This window comes from Arachis ipaensis, chromosome B4, assembly GCF_059453495.1.
Source record: "Arachis ipaensis isolate K30076 ecotype BB chromosome B4, ASM5945349v1, whole genome shotgun sequence".
In the NCBI taxonomy this organism is placed as follows: Eukaryota; Viridiplantae; Streptophyta; class Magnoliopsida; order Fabales; family Fabaceae; genus Arachis; species Arachis ipaensis.
In genome coordinates, this window is record NC_142439.1 from 142292156 (window position 1) to 142307015 (window position 14860).

At 35.7% G+C, this 14860-nt stretch overlaps 2 protein-coding genes across 2 annotated transcripts; both read right to left on the reverse strand.

Annotated features, from left to right (window-relative positions):
• Positions 1–6837: 6837 nt before the first annotated feature.
• Positions 6838–9067, reverse strand: LOC148569490 (uncharacterized). The gene is made up of 3 exons (XM_088485081.1): positions 9057–9067; positions 7368–8736; positions 6838–7131 (listed from the first exon to the last, which is right to left on the reverse strand). The coding sequence occupies exons 1-3, from the start codon at positions 9065–9067 to the stop codon at positions 6838–6840; spliced, it is 1674 nt and encodes a 557-aa protein (XP_088341207.1).
• Positions 9068–10605: 1538 nt separating this feature from the next.
• Positions 10606–14860, reverse strand: LOC107635323 (NAP1-related protein 2). The gene is made up of 10 exons (XM_016338779.3): positions 14450–14860; positions 13396–13518; positions 13224–13274; positions 12978–13049; positions 12724–12840; positions 12571–12632; positions 12089–12146; positions 11791–11847; positions 11628–11672; positions 10606–10967 (listed from the first exon to the last, which is right to left on the reverse strand). Exons 1-10 carry the CDS (start codon positions 14570–14572, stop codon positions 10908–10910), a joined length of 768 nt encoding a protein of 255 aa, XP_016194265.1. The 5' UTR covers positions 14573–14860; the 3' UTR covers positions 10606–10907.

A 14860-nucleotide genomic window follows, 5' to 3' on the forward strand; every position in this document is an offset into this window, starting at 1 on the left:
TTTTATACTAAATTTATAATATATAATATGGTATTAAATTATATTTACAGACAATTTTTTGTTCTACGCTAAAAAGTGGCTAAGGATCCGTTTGGGAAACACCAAAAAATTACTTTTTTCAACTTTTGACTTATAGAAAGTTATATTAATGTGTTTGGTACAATTTTTTAGATAAATTTTTAACTTTTCAAAAAGTTATTTAAGAGCTTTTGAAGAAGTTAAAAAATGTGATTTCTCCAATTTTCAAAAGCTATTTTATCACTCTTATTTAATGCACAACTTTAAAACAAAGACTTCAATAATAACTCTCAAAACTCAAAATAACTTATTTAAAAGTTTATTAATAAAAGTCCTTATATTTTAAGCTCCTTTTTTAAAAGAACTTATTTAAAAAATTTAGCCAAACTGGCCCTAAATATGGTAATGATGACCTTCTAGAAATAATTTTAAAAAAAAAATCAAAATCTGTTAAGAAGTTGGAAGTTCCAAGACTGTTGGGGCGCATGCATGATGAACAATAATCATAATAGCCCAAAAAGAGAACAAAAAAGGGTTAATTAGTTTTCTAAGGCACTTCCATAAGCGTTGCCACAACTTCATTCTCATACTAATAATGCATGCGCGCATTAGTTCCGTAATTTAGTTACTTTAATTTGAAGGAAACTTGCCTAACATTATTTCAAGTCCAAGCTTTTAAAAATTTGCAAAGTAATCTAATGAATGTGTCGCACTTAATTACTGTTTTTCTTAATCATTTGTTAAACCTATTTCATGCGATTTATTAATTAGAAGTGCTCTAGGTCTAGGATATCCAACAATTTGCTTAGACCAATAGATTTTGTCTTAACTCATGAGTCTAATTAACTTTATTCAATTTCTTCAAGGTTAAATTAGTGAATCTTATTGGGTATTAGAGTTGCCGCATTATGATTGTTCTATCTTGAGATTAATATGTTTGGTTGGTATGTCTAAGCTTAAGGGTGCAACGGATTAAAAAAAAAAAAAAATCATAGTGTTCATTGACCTTGCCTTCTGATTTTTCAGCATTGAATCTAATTAAAGTTGTTATAATTAAGACCCTCACGAGCGAGAGTTATATATGGATAATAATCACCAAATGAAAAAAACAAAATAATCTGATGATCAGATCCATGCATGCGGTTTAGTAACCTTTTTGGTAAAATTTAGATTTTTTTAATGAGTAATCTAGAATCCAGATCGAGTTTTAAAACATAAAATAAATAAATTCAAGCTAAGCTATATGTTTGAGGGGCAATTCTATGGTGCCTTTTGTTTGGTGTCTAACTTTTGCCTAAATTACTTTTTATAGTAACTTTAAAATATTTAAAGTTTTTTAACTTTTATACTTTTAAATTTAAAATTAATTATTTTACCTATTTTAGTAATTAGACAATACTTTTTAGGCACCATAACAAACGTCACGTTTGAGTGACATTTCTTTAAGTGAGAAATGTACACTACTTTATCTAAACTAATGTTCTAGAAATACCTTACAACGCCCCTTAAAAATAACTAAAAAAATTGACATGATTAAATAATATTATATGTTTATTAGTTTGAATATTAAAAAAATTAATTAGACTAATAAATAAATTATTCCTAGTTTAATTAACTTGTTACTTCAAAATGTTTGACATCATAAGTTTCAAGACCTTTTTTCGTGGGAGAAAAGGGGAGGGGGGGGGTGCATATTTCATAAAAGTAATATAATCCGAAGTCCAAACATGTCTAAAAAAAAGTAATTATCATAATTTATACATTCATACTTTTCAATTTCTTACTCTTCCTCCGCCACCGATATAAATGCACGAAACAAGCATGATTTGAGACAAAATCAGAAAAAGTTAAGAACCTCATAATACCTCAAATTAATGATGAATAGAGAGTGTGTAGGTGTGTTTGTAGCTTATTATGATCATAAAAGGTGATATCAATTGAGTAGTATTAAATTTCCTTAGAAACAAATTGATGCTGTTGATGTAAATGCTTAATACATTAGAAAATAAAGCAGCTTCTAATTATCATTTCCTTAATTTAATTGTTGAGTTACGTGTTAATAAAAAAAAAATGTCTGCAACGAGCTATAACTCAAATTGTATAGTCTCTGAAAGCAGAGAAAATCGAGATTTTACGTGAAATCGAAAAAATAAATTAAGTACGTAAAACGTAAAATCTTAACAAGATTTAAATCGTAAAATCGTCAGATTTAGTACAAATTTCGTAAAATCGACTAACTCATTTAAAATCGTAATATCAAAAGATTTTAACAGTTAAATCGAGATTTTAACTACTATGAGTTTCTCTATACTTACCTAAGACATTATGGGTTCGAGTAAAAAAATATTGTATTAATCAAATAATGCAATCAAGCAGTTATTATTTTGCCCACGGTATCCCCAGTTCGATAGGCCTTAATAAAGGAAGAAATGTCGTATTAATCAAGTAATGTAACAAGTAGTTTTTTTTTTTTTGTTTATGTATCTCCAGTTCGACATGCTAAAGATTAACAAGTAGACGAGTGAGTCGACACTTGACCAATTTAAATTTGTTAATAAGTAGTTTTTTTTTTGGTATAAAAAAGGAGGGCTAACACCCCCAAAAGAAAAAAAAACAGGAGCTTATAACTCAACAACTAAACGGGGACTACTTACCCCTCTTACATCATCAACTAAAAGAGTTCTTATCCCTGTTGGGGGAAGATCAATAAACTGATACCCAGGATCCATCTTCATGCTTTCTGTTGCTAATCAGTCCGCACTTTTGTTACCTTCTCTGTAAGTGTGAGTAATTTTGATGTTCCATTTTTTCTGCAACCATCTTTCAATTCTCCTTATGCCAGCATTAGGGTGTTCCTTTTGGTTTTTCTTTCTTGTCAAAACTTCATAAATACTCATGGAGTCTGTTTCCAAAATTAAGTGTTTAATTTCCAATTCTCAGGCTGTTCTCAAGGCATTGCAAATTTCCCAAACCTCTGCCTGAAAAGCAGTGCAGCATCCCAAATTCGCCATAAATCCCGCCAGCCATCTTCCATGGCTATCTCTCAGCAGACCTCCACACCCTGCCAAACCTGAATTTCCATTTGATGACCCATCTGAATTCACTTTTATCCAATTTTCTGGGGGAGCTTTCCAAGCAACTTGAATCTCTATTTTTGTTCTCATTTGCTTCATAAGATCCTGCTTGTTGAAAGCTTTAGCTATTTCTGTAACATATTGAATAATAATTTTCTTTGCTGCTTGAGGCCTTTTAAAAGGGGATGAAAAAATTTCTTTATTTCTCCATCGCCAGATCCACCAGCATCCCACCATAAAAATGAATTTCCACGGGATTTGGAAATTTTGACCTAGCTCAGTTGTGAGATTCCATCTCAACCAGGCTTCGAAGGGAGCTCTAAAAAAGCTTTGAATTTTTGCAGGGTTGATGAGTTGTGCCCATATGCAGGATGCCCCCGGATAGTCTCTCAAAACATGGATTATGGTTTCTGGAGTTCCTTGACAAAGGTGGCAGTCTGGAGAAGCTCCAAAGATACTGTTCCTCCTGGAAGAAGTCATCAATTTCTTGTGTGAGGTAAGCCACATAAACATCTTAATGCTTTGCGGACCTTTCCATTTCCATATTATTTCCCATATGTGATCTGTAATTTCTGTATGATTAGTTAGGCTGTGGTATGCACTAGAGACAGAAAATTCTCCTGATGGGGTTAGATTCCATGTAGGTCTGTCCGTCCCTAAATCTTCTCTGGGGGGATGAGTAGCTGCAATTTTACTTATAGTGTCATTAGTGAAGTATTGCTCCAGCCAAGCTATGTTCCATTCACCATTTTGGTCTGTTGCTTCTGCTACGGCAAGGTTTAGGAAATTATCTTCAATTGCTTTTTGGGCTTTATCGATAAGCCTTCCCTCACCTTTAACCCAGCTGTCTGTCCATAACATTGTGCTTCTGCCATCACCAATGGAAAATGAGATATTTTTTTTAAAGGTACTCCAGACTCTGGCCAGACTTTTCCATAATGGAGAATCTGAGGCTGTGCAGATAATATTCTGAACAATGTGTTGGTTTCTTTCATATTTGCTTCTTAAAACTTTTGCCCAAAGGCTATCTTGTTCTGTGCATACTCTCCAGAGGATCTTGAGCAAAAAAGCCTCATTCATTGCTGACATTTTTCTAAGTCCCAAGCCACCCAAGTTTTTTGGTTTGCAAAGTAAATCCCAACTAGCAGCATGCATCTTTCTTCGATCAGTTTCTCCCCAAATAAAATTTCTTTGTAATTTCTCTATTTCTTTACAAATACCTTGAGGGACTTGGCTGTGTAGCATGTCAAAGTTTAGAATTGGACTGATAGTGGATTGAGCTAGAGTTACTCTCCCTGCCAAGGAAAGGCATTTTGCTTTCCATCCACCGATTCTGGCCTTCACTCTATCTATGGTGCTTTTATAATTTTCTTTCTTCCTTTTATTGTTTGTGATCATAGCCCCTAAGTATCTTTCCAAGTTGGGATTTTCTTTGTAGCCACACATGTTGATGATTAAAGCTCTATCTCTGTTATCCACATTCTTTGAAAAAACAATTGACGTTTTTTCTGGGTTTACTTTCAATCCTGACACCCTTCCAAAAGAGTTGAGGGTCTCCATAATGGTGGCCATTTGATCTACAGATGCTTCTGTAAACAAAAGGAGGTCGTCAGCAAATAGAAGATGAGAGATGTTTGGCCCATTTCTCGCAGCTTTCATAGGTATCCAGCTTCCTGTTTCAACTTTCTCCTCTATGATATGAGAGAGCTTGTCTATGGCTATCACGAAAAGATAGGGGGATAGGGGGTCTCCCTGTCTTAGTCCCCGAGAAGGATTGATGCTACCAGTTTTTCCTCCATTCCATAGCAGCTTGTAAGTGACTGAACTGATGCATGCCTCAATAATTCTTTTAGCTTTCGCATCCACCCCGAACTCATCTAGGCACTGAATAATGAAATTCCATTTTAAACGATCATATGCCTTCTCAAAATCTATTTTGATAGTCATATACTTTTTTCTGCCTCTCATCTTTCTTAAATCATGTGTCATTTCCTTTGCTATGATTATGTTGTCGTGAATGATTCTGCCGGGTATGAAACTGGATTGGTTGGGGGCTATGCGATCCGCAAGGAAAGGTTTGATTCTAGCCACCAGAATCTTCGTAATAATCTTATAGGTCACATTACATAAGGCAATCGGCCTATATTGGTTGATGAATTCTGGTTGTTTTATTTTTGGAATAAGGGTGATAAGGGTCTGGTTAATGGCTCCCATCTCTTGCGGATTTTCCCAAACATGCCTAATAAAAGCACATAGTGACTCTTGGATTGTATTCCAGTTATTTTTGTAGAAATAAGCTGGATATCCATCCTCTCCCGGGGCCTTTAGCGAACCGATGCTAAACACAGCTGCTTTAATATCTTCAAAATTTGGACCTTTTGAGATAGATCTTTTTTCTTGGTTGCTCAAAACAGGGTAGGTAATGCTAGTTCTGAGACAAGGGCTACATAAATTATCTTCATCATAGAGCTTTGAGTAGTAAGCTATTGCTGAATTTTTCAGTTCCTCCTGATCTTCACTCCAGTTACCGTTCTCCAATCGCAACTTCAAAATTCTGTTCTTTCTTCTTCTTATGGCTGTTTTTGTGTGATAATATTTTGTGTTACGGTCTCCATCTGTTATCCACAATTGTCTGGATTTTTGCATCCATAGGATCTCTTCTTGCTCAAGGATTTGTTCTAGCTCCCGATTTAATTCTCTCTCCAAATCTTCCAAAAAAGGGTTCCTGCCATATGATTGTGTTCTTTGAATTCTAGCAATTCTTCCTAAGAGCTTTCTCTTCCTCTTGAAGACGTTACCAAAAACCTTCCTATTCCACTTCTTGAGAGCTGTAGTGAGAGATGAGAGCGCTCTAGGGAATAAGGAGTCTTTCGGCCAAGAATTACTTATGAAATCATTAAAAGTGGGATGGGTTTTCCACATAGCTTCAAACCGGAAGGGTTTCTCTCCCATCACCTGTATCAAGGGAGTCATGTTAACCAAGAGGGGGTGGTGATCCGAATTTATTCTCGGAAGAATCTCTACCCTGGCATCCGCAAACTCTCTCCGCCAATCTGCATTTGATAGTCCCCTGTCCAGCCGCTTGAAGACCCGATCCAGACCCTCTCTTTGACCACCCCTCCAAGTGAATTTTGAGCCCACATATCCCAGGTCTAGCAAGTTGCAGCTTTGTATCAAATCCTTGAATTTCCTGCAAGCATTTCTATCAACACTGGCTCCCCCTTTTTTTTCTCCCTCATCAGCAATCTCATTGAAATCTCCAACCACAAGCCAAGCTCCTGCTACATTTCCAGCAACTGTTTTAAGACTCTCCCACAAAGTTCTTCTCACTACCTCTTGGGGACTAGCATACACAGCTGTGAGATACCAGACTTTGTTTTGCTGGTCTCTTATCTTCATATGGACAAACTGTTGATGTGATATTAGGATATCAATCCTAATAGAAGGTTGGTCCCAAAGAACCCATATGCCCCCCACATAACCCTCGGCCTCTTCGATATGGTAGAAATTATACTGCATATCTCTAATGACTTCCTTTGCTCTATCCCCACTGCACTTAGTTTTGTAGAGAAGAGTAATAGTAGGTCTGTGTTGCCTTTTGATTTCTTTTAGGGTGCGAATGGTTGCAGTATTCGCAGCCCCTCTAATGTTCCAAGCTACTATATTCATGATAAAATCTAGATAAAAAAAAAATAAAGTACAAGGTGAAATCTTACTAGCTGAGGACCTTAAGTCCACACTATAATCAAGAGCATTGCATTTCCTCCACTTGATGTGGAGATTCTCCCGCTTGCTGTTCTCTTTCTTGGCCTTCATCATTTTCAAACTGCTGCATAGCTTCATCTAAAGCAGTGGAGCTTATGGAGCCAAAGTCCATATTAATGGGGTCAGGGGGTTCCTCATATGTGGGGTCAGGGGGTTTAGTCTCAGGGATTTCCAAAGTGAGAGCTTGGCTAGGAGAGGTCTGGCTAGCCCAGTTCTCTTGGTAGTGTAAGGGGGTATTTGGTTTTGAGTGGGTGTCTTGCTGATCATTGGGGTTCTGTGAGAGTTGGGCCAAGTTTTTGTCTTGTGAGTTATTTTCTAGTTGTGTGGTCAGATAAGAGGATTTTTGGCTAGGATGTTTACTGGTTTGTTTTGGTTGGTTTGCAGAAACTGTTTTTTTTTTTAAGGGTTATTTTGGGTAGCAGGGAGTGTCACTATTTTTGGGCCGGGTTGGGCTTTTGGTGCTTGATTAGGTCTATTATTTGTTTCTGATTTGTTGCTCTTATTTGGAACAGTTTGGGCAGGCTTGATTTCCTTTTCTATCTGCTGATGCTGGTTCTCCTGAGCGTTGTCCTCACTCTGTTCTGTCTCTGTATTGGCCAACACTGCAAAACGAGAGGTTTGTCTCTCCACTTCTGCAACTTTTTCCTTTCCTTTTGCAATACCTCCACTACTTGTACCTTCTCCTCCTTTTTTCTTTCCACGTGGAATTCTCTGGACCAACATCCATGGGCCGAAATTTTCTGTGCTCTCCTCCATGACGCTTTTGCCCTTGTCTTTTGAACTATTTCCTGTTTTACCCCCATCTTCAACCTCCTGGGGTGTCTGTTGAACTTCTTTATGTAAAGCCTCTGTATTTCGTCTTTCTGGGCAGCTAGACTTGTCATGTCCTATCTTTCCACATTGAAAACAAACTTGGTGAATTCCCTCATATTCCACTTGATAACTTTTTTCATTTATCTGATATTGAGCAACCAGCGGCTTTGTCAAATCCACCTCTACACAGATCCTAGCAAACTTTTCTCTTGAGACTTCTGCAGTATTGCTGTCTACTTTTAAGGTCCTCCCCACAATATTTCCAATCTTTTCAAGAATGGCTCTGTGATAGTATTCTATTGCTAACCCCGGTAGTCGAATCCAGGCAGCAATAGTGTCAATAGAGGCTTCAGAAGGGTTGAAATCTGGTTTCCAGAACCTGATAGTCAAGTAGTGATCAAGTATTTTCCAAGGTCCCTCCGTGAGTGCAAAATCTAAGTCTTCTGAACTGAAAAACTTGACCAAGAAAAAATCGTTCCCCAGGTCTATCACATCAATGCTCCCCCTTTTTCCCCACAATACTTCCAGACGCCGTTTAAGGGCTAACAAAGAGATCTTTCGCCCCAGCAGCTTGACAATGAGGGTGTCCCACCACTCCTTTCTGAGCTCCCTTTTCACTCCTTCCCCTATGACTAAATTGTATATTCCATTCGGCAATTTTTTTACTATTATTTCTGTGTCTTCATCATCACTCTCTTCCATGTCTGTGTCTTCAGCACTATTTGTCTTTGGTTCCTGCTCCCTTTGTGTGTGCCCTCCTCCAGTGCTCTTCCCCATTCGGACAGTATCTGCAAAAGAGTTGGACTTTGAGGCTCCAACCTCAACTACCCTCTCAACCTCCAGCTGAGGCTGTTCTGTACCTTTGCTGTTGCCATTTTCCTCTATCTCTTCCTCAGCCATCCAATCTTCCATTCTTGGTACAAGGGCAGTGTCTCCTGTGAACTCCCTTCCTCCTTCCTCAATTGATTTCTTTACTTTTTTTGATCTTTCCATGGGGTCCCCCTCCACGTTCTGTCTGTCTCTTGGTGTATGAGCTCTCGAGGCTCCTCCTCTCACAAAGCCTCCTCTTATGGAGGTCAAGAGTTAGCTTTGGGTCAGGTGTGTAAGGTTCAGAGAAAAAATTTTATACAATATTGTTATAATAAACTTTGATTGTTAACAAGTAGTTTTGTTATGCTCGGATTGTGCATCATGTATTAGCTTTTTTTTTTGGGCTCAAGCATTAGCTTGTTTTATTTTAGAAGTGAATTTTATTTTTGGGCCACATATTATCCAAAATAGAAGCCCAAATTCCGTAATCCATTGATTTCATAGAAAATAAGTGAAGAGTTCATCAGGAGCCGAAAAATCCACTTTTCTTGTATGCTGTGTAATTGTGCTTATTACATTACACCCATGTAATAGTATATTTTGGCCTGTTAATCAGATGAAATAGGAGTATCATGAGCCAGGTGAAACTAACTTTGATCTGATTCAGATTCGGTCCGAAATATATACTGAACCTATTTGTTAGACTCGAATCGGTCCGAAATATATACTGAACCTATTTGTTAGACTCGAATCCGGTTCTAGATTCAATGAAACCTATACACTTTTAGGCCACGATTATAATGGGTAAAAACCGGGTGAAAACCGGGCCGTTAATATTACTTTCTTGTAAGTTAGCATGTGAAAATATCTAAATTTTCAAGACTCCAACCATTATCTGACATGGTAAAATTCATTTAGAAAAATATAACAAGAACTAACCCTTCCCTAAAATTAAAACATAACCACAATCAATACTAATATTGTCTAATAACACTAAATATTTAAATCAATACAAATAACACAGTATTATGCATTAGTTTAAAATCTTATGCATTTTAAATATAAAACATTAACTTATAGTCTTATAATGACTAATAACAAAAAATATTGAGGTTTACAATACTTAAATTCCACATAAGAATAGCCATCATCAATCACTAATAACACAATATTAATTGTGTATGATGACCGGGTCACCGGGCTGAGTTCGGGTGACCCGAGCTGACCCAGACCCAACCCAAAATAATGACCGGATCTATTTTTGAGACCCTTATCCAGTCCTAGACCCAATAAAATCACACCAAATTAACCCCTAAAAGATTCGGTACTGAGCCGGATCCTCGGACTGGGCCGGACCACGTAAGATGAAGCATTACCGTTCCAACAACTTTTTTTTTTGAAGCTATTAAAAGAATATTCAAAAATTTATGAGAAAAATAATTTTAAAAGATGTAAATGATAAATAAATTTTTAAAAGATTTAAAAATACGATAAAAACATCCAAACATTGTATATATATTTTCAAAAGGGTTTTAAAGATTGATTTTTAATACCGTTTTTAACAAACATAATTAGAAAAAAAGACTTTCACTCTTAAAATTTAGTAACTTCATTCTGGTTTTTTTACATGTCCTTTCTAATAATCAAATTTTATTCCAGATTTTTACATGTCCTTTGTAAATAGTTATCCAAATTTTTCTACAAAAATTTAAATCAAATGCATAAATTATTTGTCAAACAAAATTCATTTGCTATTTATATAAAAAAAAAAATTTCTTATTTGGGTAAATACTAAATTACTAATGTTCTAAATAGTTTCCACTTTTCAGCATGAGTTTATGGACTGCTAGATTATACACAATCTTTTGTAGAACTTAGGCTCTACAACATGCGTGACAATATACCAAAGAAACGAGTTATTTGACATTATATATTTAATAGTTATCATTCACCATACATGGTTCAACTTAACTAATTAAAATTGATCACCTAATTAGTCATTTCATGTTAATGAGCATGCCATTTAGAGATGCATTATTTCAAGGAACAAAATGTCATTCATATTTGGCATCATCATCATCATCATCATACAAACAACATCAGTAACAAAATAATGCAAATGAAATTAAGGTATAATCACATTTTATAAAGAACAAAGTCATCTAATAAGAGTTTCATAGGTTATAATCATATGGTAAGGATAAGATTGAGAACCTACAATAGAAGCATGGAAATGTCCAAAAAGCTAAGTAACAAACCTAAGGATTCAACACCCCAAAGGAAAAAACCTAAAACTAAAACCTCTATCAGTGTCAAGCTACAAAGTAGCTACCCTTCTACAAATATAACTCTTTCCAACCAACCAGGCTCATCGATACTAACCGGAGAACACGGAACCGTTTTGTTTTCTGCCGACCGAGAAAAGGCTTAGCTATCTTCCTTGTTATCATCTTCTTCATCATCGCCGTCATCGTCATCTCCATTTTCCTGAGCAAGCATAATATCCAAGATGATTAGTCTCAAAAACTACCTCTATTTGATTCATTGCTTGGAGAGGATGCTAAATCAAATATGTAATCGTGCATAATGGTGAGTGGTTCACGGCGCATTACTTCATCATCAAGTTAAATAAACTAGGTTTTCTATGATTGCATAATCATACACATATAACAACTAGGTTTTGTATCGCGTAGCACTAACTGGAATTCAGAAGTGGCTGGTTATATGGTCATAGACGACAGAAGTAAAGGCCACGTGCCCACATGTATGTTTTCTTAGAATGAAAGAAAGTGCATTCATGTTTTCTTAAGAAGGTTCAGTCCGACTAGGTCATTTACCAAGGAATTTCCCTTTTTCATTCCCGATAAAAGTCGCACATAGCCTTCGACAGTCGAAGAAGAAAATAGGGAAGGATCACCGAAGAAGAAAGACAACTAGAGCCTTAGATGCAGCAACACAATGCCAATAACATAAAAATCATATAAATGCTTGCACCTCCAAACAATAACTTTGAAACGTGTACAAGTTTCTATGAGATAATGCATCATAAAAGCTGATACCAAGTCTATAATGAAACTCCTAAGCCTACCTATTTTCAAGTTATTATTATTATTATTGAGAGAGAGAGAGAGGATCCACAAAGCCTACCTCATCAGCGTCTTCTTCACCATCTGAATCCTCTTCGTCAGCATCCTGCAAAAATAAATTCACTCCACGAATGAGTACAGATACTACAAACTTCTATCCGGATATTTTCACTATGTATTTCTTTGGTAAAAAGAGGACAAGTAAGCATGAAATAGAAAATTACATTATTGAAGTACTTTAGAGGGTTAGGCCATAAGTCTTCTTTAATTATTTCAGCAACCTGAAACACAACATACACAGAAAGTGAATGATAATAAAGCAGCAAAAGGAATTTTATGTAACTTCTGCCTAACTTTCATGCAATTTCCATATATTTGAACAGATAGCTATTCTTCTTTATTCCTATGAATTAACTATCCATCAATTCTCACTTAGGTCTTTAATAATAAATAATAAATACAAGGGCAGCTAAAGATCACAGTTTTTATACACATTATAACACCACATCTCCTTAAATTTACCTCATCGGTAAACTCAGCTAGGTCCTTCTGCTCAGTTTCGCCGAACCAACTGAAAAAGCTACATAAACAAAGAGCAGGATGGGAGGGGGAGAATCAGATACAAATTAATAAATGAAAGAGTTTAGGATATTATTCATATAAACTAAGAGTTACGCATTCAAGTACTGTTTTTGTTTTAAATGGCTGAGTAAACAATACAAGGATACTATTCGTTATTAATATTAGTATTCACCGATGGAAATCATTTGTTATAAGCCCTGGGACTTGGTGCTATAAGCCCTTAACCTTACTCATATGAAGTGTCGAGCCACGGTGATATACATGATACATAACTTTAAACCTTATCACATGTGAAACAAAGTTTAAATGATCACAAGCATTTCACGATATAGTTTCCAAATCTTGCAAGTTGCATTAATGTCTAACCAATCATGTTCACAACTTTCCACTCACAAAATGCCACATTTTAGTTAGAGAACTACCTCTCCTCAGCAAGTGTGCGCTTGTTTCCTTTTGTCTCGTGATTAACTCCATTAGCAGCACCCTTCAAAACAGAAAAAAATGTTATAACCAGCACACTGCAGAAAAAGGATAAGCGAAAGGAAGTCAAAAGAATACAGTTATAAGCATGCTACCATGCCCTCCTTCCACTTGATGGCAGTTCCAGTAATCTTTGTGGTTCCCTCCTCCTCAAAGAATGTGAAGGTTTTAGTCAACTTTGTATCTTCGAAATAAGGATTATCTTTAAAATTCTGAAAAGGTTAGAAATTTTACATTATTAGAATCAAGCCATAAAATAAGCAAAATTGAGAGGAAATAGCAAAACTGATCCTATCATTAAAAACAAAATAGATTAAAAAAATAGGAAAAAATGAGAGAAGAATCTTACAAAGGTGATCGAGTAGCCCAACTTCATATCTTTGAAATCTTCAACATCAAGTGAATGTAAATACTTGAAGATCTATGTCATACAAAAAGGTCAATGTATTAGAAATTGTTCAAGAATCTCAGTGGGATACACTCTAACCTGTAACAACTTTTAAAGAAAAGAGTCAATTTAGTGGAAACAAGATAATTTTCGAGGAACTGGATTTCTATTTAAAATGTTAAATAAGGTTCACAGCATTCGCCAAACCTTCTGGTCTTCCTCGGTCAGAAGATCACAGAGTGCAGGATGACTCAAGAACTGCACAGTGAAATGTAAAACGAGTTATTTATCATAATAATCAAATAATAACTTATTGCAACTATGTTAAAAAATAAATGAAACTATAGTAAGAATGAATCGAGCATGGATATTCACTAACCGCAGTTAACCAGAAGTCAGGAATGGATTTGATGATTTCATTCCTCTTATCATAAACAGGCTTGCGTATTTCATTATATTTCTGTTCAACTTCCAAAACTTTATCACTCGCCTCCTCATTAACCTGATGAGTATAAAATACTACTATGATTAATGAAGCAGCATTGGAAAATAGAAAGCAAAAAAAACGTCTTATATGTACTACTACTCATGATAACTTTGAAGCAGCTTCCAAATTAGATGGAACTGCATCAAATCACTTTAAAATAAAGTATAACTACAACCATACTCTGACACTTTAAAATCAAATCACTCAAATACATCATTTCTGTTTAGGGGCTTATTTTGATTAATGTTCAATGTAACAGCACTACATGGATTCAGAATCACTGACTTTTAGAAAGGCTTGTATTCATAGGTTCAAATAGATACACATGATTCTGGATCATTTTTCATCAAAACATGAAACCAATCTTAAAATGATATAACTATAAAGTTCCAACATTACTAAAGACTCACATTACAAACCAAAAATATCATCCAACAAAAACAATAACAAATCAGCATACACACGGAAGCAACACTCACAAATATAAGAACCTCTACAGAACAAGCTACGCATATGAAAAGCAACACAAATAATATTAATAATAATAAAAAAATCCACAAAAAACAAGAGTTACAAAAGCTATCAGACTCAACATCTCAAACCCTTGATGATACCCTATCAATTTTCCATCATAGATAATAAGTTGTAACCTAACAACAAAAGCTCTCGGCTCTAGGAATGTAAACCAAACAAATCAAAGCTGCAATCTTTCACCCTTGATTCCATGACAAAGCAAAACCATGAACGTAAAACCTCATCAAGCAAAATAAATTAATTTGCTTGCCAAAAAAAAAAAACTCATTCCCCAACGCACCATCAAAACTGACACCAAAACCAAGAGTGAGGTTCACAATTACACAATATACTAGAGATTCAAAACACAGCCAACAGGAACAAAAAGGGCAATCATGAACAAAACAAAAAATGGGGTGGTCAAAGGTATAACCTTTTCCAGCTCATCCTGCAATTCCTGCAATTTCTCAATGTTAAGAACAAGCTCTCCATCAATGTGTTCAGAAGAATCATCCCCTTGACCCACTTTGGGTTTTTTGGCCTTATCTGCCACCATGGTTTCTGGTATCAAAACCGTTTAAAAGCAAATTTGCAAAAATTTTTTTTTTGGCTCTCAAAGGGGAAGGAAAAGAAGGGTTAGGGGAATTCGGCTGAAGGGTTGTGTGTAAATGAAAAAGGTGAAAGCTTGATGATGATGGTGTTGGTATAAAAGAGTATTTATATGAAGAGAAGGGTGCAAAGGCAACACTTTGGTGCTGTCTAGTGTTGTGTGGCAAATGTGGGACCCACATTCTTGTCGAACATCAGATTAAGGTTTGAGATAAAGATATTTTGGGACTGACAC

Coding starts and splice junctions, on each gene's coding strand:
- LOC148569490 (XM_088485081.1), bottom strand. Junction 7,132..7,367: donor AAATCAAGCCTGCCCAAACT/GTTCCAAATAAG, acceptor CAACTCTCACAG/AACCCCAATGATCAGCAAGA.
- LOC107635323 (XM_016338779.3), bottom strand. CDS start 14,572: ATGGTGGCAGATAAGGCCAAAAAACCCAAAGTGGGTCAAGGGGATGAT. Junction 13,275..13,395: donor CTGACTTCTGGTTAACTGCG/GTTAGTGAATAT, acceptor TTCACTGTGCAG/TTCTTGAGTCATCCTGCACT. Junction 12,147..12,570: donor CGCACACTTGCTGAGGAGAG/GTAGTTCTCTAA, acceptor TTGTTTATGTAG/CTTTTTCAGTTGGTTCGGCG.